General features: G+C 36.9%; 1 protein-coding gene across 1 annotated transcript in view; it reads right to left on the bottom strand.

Annotated features, from left to right (window-relative positions):
• Window positions 1–13,954, bottom strand: part of LOC130824020 (uncharacterized) — a 33,376-nt gene that overhangs the window by 11,087 nt on the left and 8,335 nt on the right. The window contains exons 8-21 of the mRNA XM_057688883.1: window positions 13,895–13,954; window positions 12,464–12,532; window positions 11,552–11,633; window positions 11,419–11,471; window positions 11,256–11,333; window positions 9,942–11,174; window positions 8,139–9,137; window positions 7,718–8,053; window positions 5,856–6,114; window positions 5,546–5,768; window positions 5,062–5,452; window positions 973–1,122; window positions 574–795; window positions 237–458 (exon numbers count right to left, since the gene is read on the bottom strand). Coding sequence (XP_057544866.1) covers window positions 237–458; window positions 574–795; window positions 973–1,122; window positions 5,062–5,452; window positions 5,546–5,768; window positions 5,856–6,114; window positions 7,718–8,053; window positions 8,139–9,137; window positions 9,942–11,174; window positions 11,256–11,333; window positions 11,419–11,471; window positions 11,552–11,633; window positions 12,464–12,532; window positions 13,895–13,954 — 4,377 coding nt within the window. The remainder of the gene's footprint in view (window positions 1–236; window positions 459–573; window positions 796–972; window positions 1,123–5,061; window positions 5,453–5,545; window positions 5,769–5,855; window positions 6,115–7,717; window positions 8,054–8,138; window positions 9,138–9,941; window positions 11,175–11,255; window positions 11,334–11,418; window positions 11,472–11,551; window positions 11,634–12,463; window positions 12,533–13,894) is intronic.

The raw sequence follows: 13,954 nt of genomic DNA, 5'->3' as shown, positions 1-13,954 counted from the left end.
GCATAGGAATATAGCACAAAAAAACTTTAGGGCCTGATAAGAATACTGATTCATGATGAAAGAATACTACAATTACCAATGGAGACAAAAATCTAAATCAAACTTGAGCATGTACTTTCACAACAATTACAATTTACAAGACGCAAAATTATGATTCATGATGAAAGAATACTACAGCAGCATCAAAAAAAAAATTGATGTCCAAACCCACAAAAAGATTTACCCATTAAAAGTACCTGAAGTATGATTTTCTCTGGGGCCTGATAAGCTTCTAAGAAATGGCAAACATTGACAAATGCCCACTGCTTACTCGCACTATCTTCACGTTTAAGATGATTCCAACCAAATTTAATGAGCTCTTTTCTATGGTGAACAAGGTCACTCTGAAGATACTTTAGAAGTAGTGTTGCGAGCTGTAAAAGTTCTATCCTCAATGGTTCATCATACTCGGCAGAGACCTTCACCAAAATTAAGAACAAGAATTTAGTCTAGAAAAATCAAATTCTTTTTAACATGATATCACAAACATAATAATGGAATAATATAAGAAAGATAACATAATAAAATTGTCACCTCTTCAGGAGGATCAAGAAGTTTATCAACAATTGTTTTAATGATACTCGGGTCAACAACCTCCCAACTTTGGTTATTCTGAAAGGCATGAGCTAACATAGGAAGAATCAGCATTTGCATAATCACCACCAAATGATCATGACTCAGTTGCTTTGACTGGAATATGTCCAAGAAGTGCATCATAAGTGTCTTTTTCAAACTCGGTGCATAACCCTCTGCTACCTGGACAAGATACAATGAGTTCGTATAAGAAGAAAAAACAGTGGACTTTAGTTTGTTTAGCTAAAGCAGGACATACTGACCAGCATGTTAGAGAATTGTATTGATTACAAGAATAGGTGGTGGTGGTTGGGGAGGGATTCCGCAAAGACATAAGACCGGATCTCAGAACATACGTACCTCAACAATATAAAATTCCTTCAGGAACGTATAATCAATGCGAGTGTGGTATAGAAATATGGAAAGTATGTCAAAAAGCACATTGACTTCAGTCTTATCATGGCGCAAGTAATTCAGGAAGCATTTCACAAGCCATTTGCTTTCTTTGACCTGAAAGATGAGTTCAACAGTTCTAATTAGGAAAAGGAAAATGATATTCATATTGCCCTAAGTACGAATAATGAGAGCCAAATGAATAAATATTGAGCACTGATAAATCAAAGGACGTGTGATGTTGTCTACTGTCATACATTCCAAACTTAATATGATTTTGGTAATATATACTGGGCTGCCCTAAGCAAAACAATTAGAGCCCTTCGTACTTCATGTCATAAATTTAATAAAAACACCTATTCTAGATATATGACTCATCAAATCATTTGCAAAAGTTGCAGATGATGATTGCAATCAAGATTCAGTCAAAAACAATCTCTTTTTACTACAAGCATAAATATGCATACATTCGACCCCCCAAGCCCCGCCTAAATGGGAGAAACTTGGCATTGGGGTAATAGCATGTTGTGTATTTCAGAAAAATTAAAGGTGCCATAATAATTTAATAATTTTCCATTGCTTATCTGCATTTTAATTTGTTTCTTTCTTTCAACTGGTAAATTATTTTAAACAAACCATGCATTATGATTCATGGCATTGCAAAAATATTGAAAGGCAAGACACGTAGCATGTAGCAAAGAGATATTAAGATCATTTGCATCACCAATAATAGAGAGCAAGCTAGACATTAGAGAGAAGATATAAAGAAATAGAGAACAAAACCAAAATCCAAAAATAAAATGAGCGAAGTATAACACCCATCCAATTAGTGATTGAGTGTTACTCACGTACTTCTCAAAACCTCAGTTCCAAACACAATGATGATAGTGAACTTATATCTATCATCAAACATGGTTATTCGAAATCAAAAAAACTTAAGATTTTTTTGCATGTTGAAAGGAATGAAATTGATTTGCTAAAGAACAATGATAATAAATTATAAATATGAAAGCATGACACCTGAATGTATTTCACCTAGTTTTTGGGAAATCAGTGTAAGATGTGGCTTATAAAGACTTGGTGTGGTGTAATGATGTGCTTGTAGCTTGAGTATTAATATGAATGAAGGGCTCAAAGGGTACTGACTTGTTAATAAACAAGCTGCCAGGAACAGAGAACGACCTGCTGAATATTGCTGCATGACAAAATCTGACCAGGAGTTGCATCTGCTACCCACTTGACAACGACCTTGTTTTGTATCTCACGTGACTGTTGAAGTTTTACTTCTCATAGATTTGTATATAAATACTCATGTACATCCATTCACAAATAATTAAGACCCTTGTAATCATCAAGTGAGGGGACTAATCAGTGAGAGAGGGCTACAAAATTAAGGTTTATTAAGAGGAACTTTGGGGTTTGCAAATTTCTCTTAGAAATCAATTGTGACTCCAATGTGATATATTAGTAAAGGGGTACGTTGGCAATTTGATATTAGTTAGTGAGTTAGTTTAGGGAACGCAAAACTAGTATAAATAAGAAAATGTAGTAGCGAAATATGGGATAATTTATGGTATTGACATTTAGTGGGTTTAATGCTAATGTTTTAGGAGCGCAAGCCTCTCGAATGCTTGTGGTGCCATCAATCTATTTTAATCTGGAATTACAAATGAATATTCATTTACATTCTCATGTCAATCACGCAATACTCACATTTCTTGACCAAAAGAATCGAAACAATAACCTCCTCATCCCCAATTGTCCCCAACAATTTCGTTGTTTTTGGGTTAGTAATTCCCAATACTGTATTTAGGATATATTAACCAACTCCCCTACTTCTCCTTCCGTCTCGTAATCCTCCTCCTTCCCTTCTTGCTACCGTTCTTCTTCATCTTCTTTCGCTATTAAAACACTCAATTCCCTCCTACTATATGGTTTCTAGATCACTTACAATCGCATTGGAAACACAACCCTTTTTCTCGTATTTCACAAACTTCCCTCGGGGTTAAACGTCTAAACCGCACCCACTTTATTTCCATCCTTGCCGGTCTTCTGGTTCTCACAAAAGCGGGAATTGAAAGTGGGTATGGTAGTTTGGTTCCATTTCTGATTTGATGAAGATTGGGTTTTAAGTGTAATTCAAATTAGGGTTAGGGTTTGTTCTAGTTATTCTGGATAATGTCTTGATGGAATTGGGCCCATATTTCCTTCTTAGCCGCGAGGTCACCCCAAATTTGTTATCCACCTTCTCAACCCAGTTCATTGTTTGTTCCAATGTAGTGGACCCCAAGACCCTCAATTCTTTTTTGATATCATCTTTTAGCCCCCTCAAGAATGCTCCAATTAAGAGGGCTTATTAAACCTTCTCAAGATGGGTAACACCACCCATAAATTCCCTCGGGTACTCCACCATCCCTATTTGCTCGACGGACAACCATTGTTCATAGAGGTCGCCCTCATCTAGTGGCCGGAAATTTCTAAGGATCAATCCCTTCAAGTCCCTCCATGTTGTCAAGGGGGTCCGCTGATTTTCCCATTGATACCACAGTGGAGCCTCTCCCTTACGACACCGCCTTTATCCTTTCATCTTCATCCAGCCGGTAAAAACTGAAGTACTTCTCAGCCCTTCATCAGCCACCCATCTGAATCGTCACCATTGAAAGTTGGTAAATCCAACATTCAAAACCTCCAATTATTACCATTTCCCCCTTTTTCTTGATTATGGAAATTGTATGACTCATTCTCTCCTTCCCTAGCCCCATTTTCACCATGCTTCTGTTTGGTTTCTTTATGACTGTCATTACCGTGCGTTATTTGTATCCCTAATCTAGAAGTTTCATTTGCCCTTCTACCAACTAGGCAAGGGTTTTATCATTATTATCTTGCTTTCTTGACATTCTTTCTTCCAAAGCCGCCACTTATTTAGAAAATAGCTCTTTCATTTTCTCAAGATCTTTTTCAATATGCTCTAGTCGCTGCTGATTTGCTGGGATTACCCCAATGGATCAGTTTGCTCTATACATCAATAATATTGTCTTCCAATAATTTAAGTGGGGTTTTATTGTGTTCTTTCTTGGGATTTTCCCCACCTCCCAACTTGTTGTATTCTTTCTCTTTGTTCTTACATTGATTTACTTTTATGTGACTTTGTTGTTCTCCACTCCCAATATTTGAGTTTTGCTCTAAGAATCAACAATAATTAAGAAAACTTAATTTTTCCTTGAATATTGAAAGACAATATATCAAAAATTAAAACCCATAATTGGTTTCTTAATTGAGGGCACTAAATGTTTGCAGCATGTTTGAATGTTTGACATAACAGTAGACAGATGGCTTTGGTCGGTGCCCCTCCTACCCGCACCCGAGGTCATCCTGGTAATACATTTTGTGCTTATTAAGGCTATGCATATCATAGCCTTTGAGAAAAAGAAATTAACAGCAAATCAGTAAGGCCAAAAACAATATTAACAATTCTTCAGAAGTGAAAAACCCTCAAGTAAATAAGACAAAGTCAAGAAAATCACATGTCAAAATAATACAAAACTCCAGAGGAGAGAAAATTATATGAATCATCATTCGACTTCGAAACTAGCAAGTCCGCCATTGCAAATTGCTAATTGCCACAAATACACCAGAGATTCAGTTGCTCAGATAAGCAACAAATGCAAGCATCCTGATTCAGAATCAGGCTCTAGAAAATTCAGCAGGCTATGATAGGCTTTTAGAATGTTGAAAGAACAAGTAAATCATACAAAATCAACAAAAAAAACAAAAAAAAAAAACAAAAACAAAAAAACAAAAACAAAAACAAAAACAAAAACAAAACGTTCAGCAAGGCATAATAAGTAGTAATTGTAGCCTCACCCAAACTAAATTGCATAAATAAATAAGATCAAGAAAGCAGTGTTGGTAAAAAACGCTAATTGGAGACAACCAAAGCCTATCCTTCTTTCATCCTCCCATAGTTAAAATTATAACAAGGAAATTAAAATGACTTCATTTAACAATTTTAAATAGCATTTCAAAATTCCAGATAAGTTCACATGGCAGACTTACTTGCACTAGGTTCAACTCCTGTTCCTTATTCAATCGAGCAATTCTGACAGGCGACTTCCAAATGAGTCCTAGGACATCAAACAGACTACGATTGCTCTGAAGCCAAGAAGGCATTAATTTGACCAGAGTTTTAACCAACTGAAGGCCTTCAAAATAAGAATCTGACAGAACCCCACAGCTAGTAGAAGGTGCAGTAGAGCCTTCAGAGAGAGGAGTGGCGAGGACTTCATCACCCAACTGAGCAGTAGGAGTAGTTGTGGATCCTGAAACCGCTGATATTTCTGATTTTGGCACAAATTCAACAAAGGCACTAGCAATGATTTTTTGAGGGGACTTTGCAAGTTCCTCTCTCAGGGGCTGTCCAGCATCAGATTTTATTATATACATGAACCTACATGAAAATACCAGAAATGATTCATTATTCACGATAAACAGCTAAAACGACATCAGTACTCAGTAAGCAAAGGTAGCATCTAACACTTACCGTCTAAAATATTTTGGCTGACTTAACCGAGATAGAAAGTACTCCACAGCGGCTGTTGGGTAACGATTCAAAAATTTTGTAAGCGGAAGACGATAAGGACTATTAATCTCACTGTAGAATTGTCCTGGTGGAAGAGCTTCTTCCAATTCAATAGTTAAAGATACAAGTTCATCGAGGAACTTTCCTGCAGCACTGGGAAGAAGGTGAAACAACTCGATAATCGCTGCGACAAACAAAGAAGGTAATATATGACCACATAGAAACACAAGAAAATCATGTGAAATTTAAAATTCAACAAACTTCCTTTCACCTGCTGCAATTTTTGGTTCTTCACCAGCCTTCCACGCTTTCTGACTCTGTGCAAGTTTTTCAGGCTCTAGCCACTTCTTTAGGTGCTCTAATAATTTACCACCTAGTGTTACATTGAACCAGGTGGAAAGAAGTTCAAGCAAGCGAGCAAGACCTTGCAGCAGAGGCATACTGAGGTTTTTGGTATATGCCAAGTTAACTAAAATTGGTCTGAGGCTAGTCTGCAAAAGTTCTTTAGGCATCCTCTGCTGCTGGATAACCTAAATAATGGATTTCATTAAGAAAAGTGAACAAAAACTGAAATGAGGAGCCAAAAATAAAATCAATATTAATAATGGCTCTAAAGGAGCTCCTCCTTTTGAGACACTTTTGTTAAGTCATTCCGCTAATCCTTTTTTTATACACCACCTAAATGCTGTAATTAAATCCATGCTTTATATAATGCAAACATTAATCGCCATAGGAACATACCAAACTCACAGGAGATGACTGTTTGCATTTTGCAAATACTCTGTACATAACGATTAAATGACACATATTGATTGTAATAGTTATCATGCAAATCAAAGTCATCTAAAACGATCTACATAGGCAAATTACACATGCTTCTTGTACTTCCTACTTGCACTTTTAAATCATATCATTTCTCCCAAAAAAAGTAGTATATTCTTTCATATTCATAGAAAGAGCTAAAATAACAAAAATGCCAAAGCCTTGATCACAAACAGATGGGATTGGTACTGGAAAGATTTCAACCCCGATGATTGCCCATTAAATTTCTTTTCCTCCATTCATTTCTATCAACTATATACTCTTGCAAGTCCAAGTTCATCATATCTCTTACGCTCGTCATTACGGTCATCTTTGGTCTCCCACTTCTTTTAAACTCCCAAAGTTACAACGTTCCACCACTCCTTATTGACGCATCTAAAGCCAGTTGTTGCACATGTCCAAACTAACATACTCAGTTTTCTGTCATTTTATCCTCAATGATTGACACTCCAAATTCTATACTAATACTAGTTTAATATTGTCTTTCTAGGTATGCATGTGCATCCACCTTAGTATACATATCTCACCTAGTCCCATATTAGTACTATAATTCAGCCTAAATGCCAGAGATTATTGTAACTCAGAAAATGTTGGTATTTGGGTACTTTAAAGAAAATAAGACATCATGATGATGTAATAGTAATACCATCGTTCGATCTCTCCCTTTAAGCAATGCACACTTATGAGGCATCTTGATTACCTTCATTGTTTGAATAATTGGTCTAGATACTCAAAAAAATCATTCAGCAAAAGTTCTTGATCACCTAATATTGACCCCCAAGTACCAAAACAAGATCCATATACTCAATTTTTCTTCAACTGATTTAAACCTCATGAATCCAACCCTTCTACATGACAACAAATATTGACTCTCCCCAACTCTAGGTTTAGGCCATCAATAGCATGTGCAAAGAACATGCATATATGTACTTCTCCTAAATAGGCTAACCAATTTCATCAAAGGTCGCCACAATTGGAAAAGGATCAAAGGAGAACCTCTATACTTCAAAAAAATAAGGATATTTAATTTCCTATTATAGCTTGTAAGGGTTCAAAATGTATCCATGCTTGCTATATTAATGATATAATTTTTTTCCTATTATACCCTCAATATTGTGGACATAAAATCCTAGTTACCACAAACCATAAACATCCCACTGAATCCCATTTCGAAAACTTTTGCCCCAAAATAAAGGTCACGAACTTACACATTATCTTTATTTAAAAAAGATGATTGTCTTTGCATGTCACACATGACACCACAATTTATCATTCATATGTAGATTGAAATACGAAAGAAAAAGGAATAACCTGTCTTAGGCCTTCCTTTGCAACAGCAACAATTTCTGAATTACGACATGTCAAAGACTTGAAGAACATAGATATGATCTTTGAACGCAGCTCAGCATGATTTGCTGTCTTGAAATCTGCCCAGGCCATTGCAGTGCAAAGTAGCTCAATGCAAGCTGTACGAAGCTTATTCAAGGATGTCGCAACTTTGGGATTCATAAATTTTACAACCCACACAGAGTCATCAGACTCTGCAATATGCAAAGCTTCTTGTAGAAAACTAACCAGTTCTTGGGTTAACTTCAGGAGAGGCGGCCTCAAAGCCAAACAGAAATTCAATGCAGTAACTGTTCCCACCTGTATGCAGTAAAGATTTGTAACATAAAACCATTCCAATAATTTAAAAAATAAAATAAAATAACATAGTAAAATACAGCTATACCTGTTGATCAACAGTTTTTACACGAAGTGGACGCACAATAAGGGGCTGAAGTAGAGGCTGATACAAAGGCTCAAGCAACTCAGATACCTCACTGCCTGTCCGACTAGCAAGCAAGGATAAACAAGACTGCACAGTCTTCCTCACGTTTACTGAAGCATTTGCATTGAACAGCTCTGATGCAAGATACTCAACAACACCATGAAAACTCTGCCTCCGAGATTCACCGTTTGCTTCATCAACATTGTTAACCACTCTAAGAACTTGCATTAACACCTGACTTGTTTCTTCCTGCTCCTTATTAGCATAAATAGGAAGCCTTTTCAATACATATATCAACCCTCTGACAATATTAACTTGAAACTGGCAGAGAGTCTCAACAGTGACCTTTCCAACCAGGGCACCAAGTCCAGCGACACCTCCCATTTGAGCTTGCCACATAACTCCATAGCACAGGTGTAATAGACGAGGCAAAAGTTGCTCAAAAATAGGGACGCGCACACTAGGAGGCGGAGAATAAACAGGATTCATCGACGGGCTAGAAACAATCATTGGTGTTGCAGGACCTCCCCTTGACAGTAACACATCATTGTGCTTCAAACTAGCTAGGAATAAAAGAGTCTCAGCAAATATGTTCAATGCAGTAAGAGCAGCCTTGGCTTGAAGCCTGTTTTCATCTGCTAACACATCCACCAAAGCATCTAAAAATATTAACGGATCCAGCTCTCTCAAATTTGTACCAGTACTACTTCTTGATCTAGAAACCATATTAGTATTTGATGATATCACAGGACCCCCACTGGTGGATGTCATAGAAGCATTAGAGGAGGAATCATCAACATGAAACATGAGGGCAAAGTGACGACAGACATTGACCACAAAATCATCCTTTGGATCAAGAAGATCTGGTTCGGCAGAGGATGAGATGACAGTCATCAAAAGACTCTTGAAAACAAACTTTTCGGCCATAAGCTGAGTCTTTGTTTTAACACCAAACTCCGCCTGACATAACAATTAACTTATTACAGCCTTCAGGAACCAATAATGAAAATATAACGCAAATGGTCTACAAGTAATAAAAAAAGACAGCACACAGCAAGACTCCCTCTCCCCCCTCTCCCAGAAAGAAAGACTACCCTCCTGGTGTCAACATACAACATAACCTACATAGATGTTCATATTGTCAATGAAAAAAAGATGTATATATTGAGCATTACTCAACAAGGAGCAAGGAAGTTTAGAATTGTAGGTTTCCAGCACTTCTAATTATCTTTCCATCCAGTACAAGAATAAAGCAGCAGATAAAAAACTATTTTTGGCAAAAATGAATGTTAATACCGGAGATTAATTAATTCATGTAAAATTACAAAACACTAAGCATTACTCATAGTACTCATGGCAACACAGAGAACAGAGTATGTGGAAACAACTTGAAAGAAAGACTCCAAAAACACAAGTGGAGAGGGAGATTAATACATGTAAAAAACGGGAAAATAAGCTAAACATAATCTATTAACTAACAATGAGCGAGATAAACAACTTTTGGGCAAGTTCACAAGCAGTGAGCGAGATTAATTAATTCATGTAAAATTACAATGAGCATTACTCATAGTACCCATGGCAACACAGAGAACAGAGTATGTGGAAACAACTTGAAAGAAAGACTCCAAAAACACAAGAGGAGAGGGAGATTAATACATGTAAAAACGGAAAAATAAGCTAAACATAATCTATTAACTAAAAATGAGTGAGATAAACAACTTTTGGGCAAGTTCACAAGCAGTGAGCACTGAAACAAAAACTAACCTTGACATCTGAAGTCTCACACCTTCGCCAAGACACATCACCAGATGATGATAGCAATTTAGACAGCTTGTCCAGTGTGAATCCCAAATCTGCAATGTTTCCTGGCAAGTTCAGCTGAGCTGCAAGGCACACTTGAAGAAACTTCAAAGCCTGTTTTCTATAGAACAATTCTACATGTCCGTTTTTCTGCATAACAGTTGTTATAGCAAGGTTTATACAACGATCTAAAGGCACCAAGAATGGGGTCCCAGGCTCAAACGTAAGAATCACACGAATCCCATGCTCGGGATTTTCCTTGCATTCCAGAGCCAATGGCTCTTTCAGAAAGCGCCTATTGCGTCCACCTAACTTCCCAAGAAGTTGTAAACATTTCCCACCCCAAGGATGAGGAGCAGGTCTCAAATGAGACCACAACGCCAAGATTACTTCAGACATGACATTTGCCATACTTGGTTCAAGAAAGTCGGGGTTTAAACTATCGATCCAAAACTCCAAAGTTCTCAAACCCAAACTAACGAGTTCATCATTAGCTTTCAAGCACAAAACCAGTGGCTTCATAAGGCGAGGAAGGAAAGGCAACAATGAACTTAAACGCGCAGGCAAAGTTAAGCATAACTCCAAAAGAAGTTCCCTCATTTCCTCTCCAGCTGGTCCCTCGAGCATGGCTAGTAACATATTCAGACAAGGTTGCAACAGAGACATCAAATCCCGCAAAATGTTTTCAAATTTTCCACCAGCAAGTGCACGAAACATTGTTCGAAGCAGCTGTAGATAGCCAATAGGCTTCTCAACTTCAGTGGTATTTTTCATGCACACCTCAATAATAACAGGCACGTGAGGCAGGAGTATACGTTCTGAATCAGAAGAGAATTTTGCAACAGCTGCAAACAATAGATGAAAGAGGTGCAACACTAACTTTGCAGCAGGGGAATCTGGTTGTTTCAGAACATCAAGTTTACTAGTAACAAGAAAATTGATCAAGACATCTGAAAATGGACGAAAAACCTTGGCTGCTTGGAGCAGAGTAGAACATATGAGAACTAGCTGGTTGTTAGAAGTCATGCATTCAAAAAGCTCCGGCAGGCAAAGTGAGAACATATCCATAAGATCTCGAGGCTCCAGAATAGCAAGAGTGTGGGAGAAGTGCCCAAGCATCTCCTTCTCATCATCAGTATCCTTAAAAATGACTAAACAATGCACACCACTTTTTAAAACACCGCACGCTTTCCAGACCTATAATAGAAAAGTCTGGAATTATTAGAAGTTAATCTCACTCAGCAATCAACACATCAACTAATAACTACATGTTAATACCTCATCTTCCCTCAATCCTTTGAAAGCAGGCAAACCATTAGGCAACATCTGTTGATGTGCCCCATGGGCAGCAGATACCTTGAAATCAGAAAGAAAATAACAGGCATTAGAAACAGGTGGAGACATTATACAGCTTCACACCATTTTCAGTAAGTCAGCCAACCTGTGCATGAGGAGTATGAACATGAGTTATAGTCCAAAATATAGTCTTCATGCCTGCACGCAAGAGCGATTCTTAATTAGACTAGTGGAACATAAATCGACCTTTCAATGACAACAACAAAAAACAAGATTACCCATTATTAAGGTCTTGACCAAATGTCGGCAATCATTGACTTCCTTGGAATGTTCAGTTGGTACCTGCAAATTTAGAACAGCCTGCAACCAAATTGAATGTTAGATCTTGATCAAAAGAAGTGAACGAATTATCGACATTTTAGCCAAAACTTAATCAAAGCTTAAAAACTAATCAAAAGAATGATAAATAAGAAAAAAAAAATTGAACAAAATTTTGACAAGATAACAACATGAGGGGGCTGAGAATGTATTGTTATCTGCAAAAAAGGTCTATTTTGACAGTAAAATCCTTGTCAAGGCAACGAGCTATGTTACTCAGACTCTTTACTATACCTCACACTCACATATCGGTGTTCGATCCTCGACACTCATACATGGGTTAGACACTCGAACACTTTATTTTGAACTAAAATCATGAATAGTTTTCACAAGATTGCCAAGCGGATACTTGAGCACAAACCCACATCTAACACATAAACCTCCCGCTGAGTAAAATAGGAGGCAAGTTCTCTGATTTCACTTTTTCCAATACAAATCAGATTTTCAAACATGGAGTAGTTTCCCTTGCAAAATCCCAGTGAATCACGAGAAATAGATATTAAAGTGTGTCTGCTTGAGCAAACAAATAATAAGAGCGATGCAGCTCATAATATTTTCTGCACATAGATTCTCATCTTACCCCAAAACAGAAGTCCCCCATTTCAGTTTTAACCTCCCACAGAACCATACTTTTTAAGCCAGGCAGATAGTAAACCAATTCCTACGAAACCTAAATGATCCAAAACACAGTATAGAATCATACATTATTCAAATAATATATCGCAGTAGGCATTAAATCACAAGTTCTTGAAAACCAATAAGGCATTCGTTTCGGGATCAAAAAAAAAAACAAAAAATTACTCAGAAACAACCTGAACTGGAAGCTCCAGTTTTGATCTCAGTGAAGCTCGATCTTTTCCTTCCTCACCCTCCTCAAGCAGCTGGCCCATCACCAAAAAAACATCCCATTTAAGAAGCCACAATAAGATGATTAATCACTTAATATAGAGGTGTTTGGCAAACGGCTGATAGTTGGTGGCTGATTTGACCAACTGCTTAATTCATGACTATTAGTTATTTCAACCAGCAATTTACCAAATACTAGCATTAGATAGTTTGACCACCCAACTCTGTATTTGTGCCAATTAAGCTATAATTTTTCAATAAACTTTTCCCCAAAGACCCTCATAACAAATTGACAAGAGCTAGGATACATAAACTCAAGAGAAGCTTGATCAATATTCCATTAGGTGACGAAACTAGTATGCAAAATGTATAGTATGAGCTTGAGAAGGTGCCAAAGTTATTGGATCCCATAATCAAGTATTGCCAACATAACAAAAAATTTTATTGTATTTTGTAACTGAAAAAGCAATTGGGCCATGGAATAAGTTCAAAGTCTAATGTTTTCAGTTTTCACTATGGCCCAACCTTACACATCAAATCTTCAAAAAAAAAGTAATAAAATCAACACTCTGCAACCTCAAATCCATCCTCTTTAGTGATTTCAGATAATTATAGGACAGCTCGGATATATAACCAAGTACTATAAAACTCATAAAAGTATTAAACCGGCTGGAAGTATTGAGGTATGCCTTCTTTCATACTTAGTGTTCTACTATAAGCTTTTCACAAAATCAGGCACTTCGTTATAATCAGAAAAAAACACCACAGAGAAGGTAAAAAGAAAGAAAGTACTCAATGTTAAATGGACTATCTAATTTCCAGGGTAATGACTACAAAAAAGTCCAAGAGAAATTTTAGCATGGAAAAGTTGTAAACACAATTAAAGAGTACAAGAGGAACATTATTTTACCATAGCACAATGTTCCTTAGATACTATGTCCAACAAGGGAGCATAATGTTTCGTAATGTCATGCTCACTATGGCCCATGATTTTGCACCACCAATTGAGTATTTTAATTTTGATTATATAAAAAAGGTAAAGCTTGACTAGGTAGGAGAAAAAAGAGTTTGAGAGAAATGTAGTCCAAGTTTTTCCTGAATATGTTTCATTGGAAATCATTAAAATGTAAAGTGGTACAAAATGAGGGGCGCGAAGGAGTATAAATTAATCTACAGTCAATCAAACCAACTCTTATGGTTCAACTTCCTACATCCGCAACGTAAAAATAAGAGAGCTTTTAAAAAGTGGTGCATGTATTAAAATATAGAGGAAATAAGAGAGAAGATGCATATAAATTCTAGCTCTTGAATGCAATAAGTAACAATTTTACGTATCAATTCCATAGATATTGTACTATGCATAAAAACTACAATTATGAACATTAAATATTATTAACCTGGGGAATGGTGTGCTTGAAGGTACTAAACTTCCCAACAAAAGAATCCAAGATCCGAAC

Source organism: Amaranthus tricolor, chromosome 9 (assembly GCF_026212465.1).
Source record: "Amaranthus tricolor cultivar Red isolate AtriRed21 chromosome 9, ASM2621246v1, whole genome shotgun sequence".
NCBI classification, from domain to species: Eukaryota; Viridiplantae; Streptophyta; class Magnoliopsida; order Caryophyllales; family Amaranthaceae; genus Amaranthus; species Amaranthus tricolor.
This window is presented reverse-complemented; position numbering and strand designations above follow the sequence as displayed.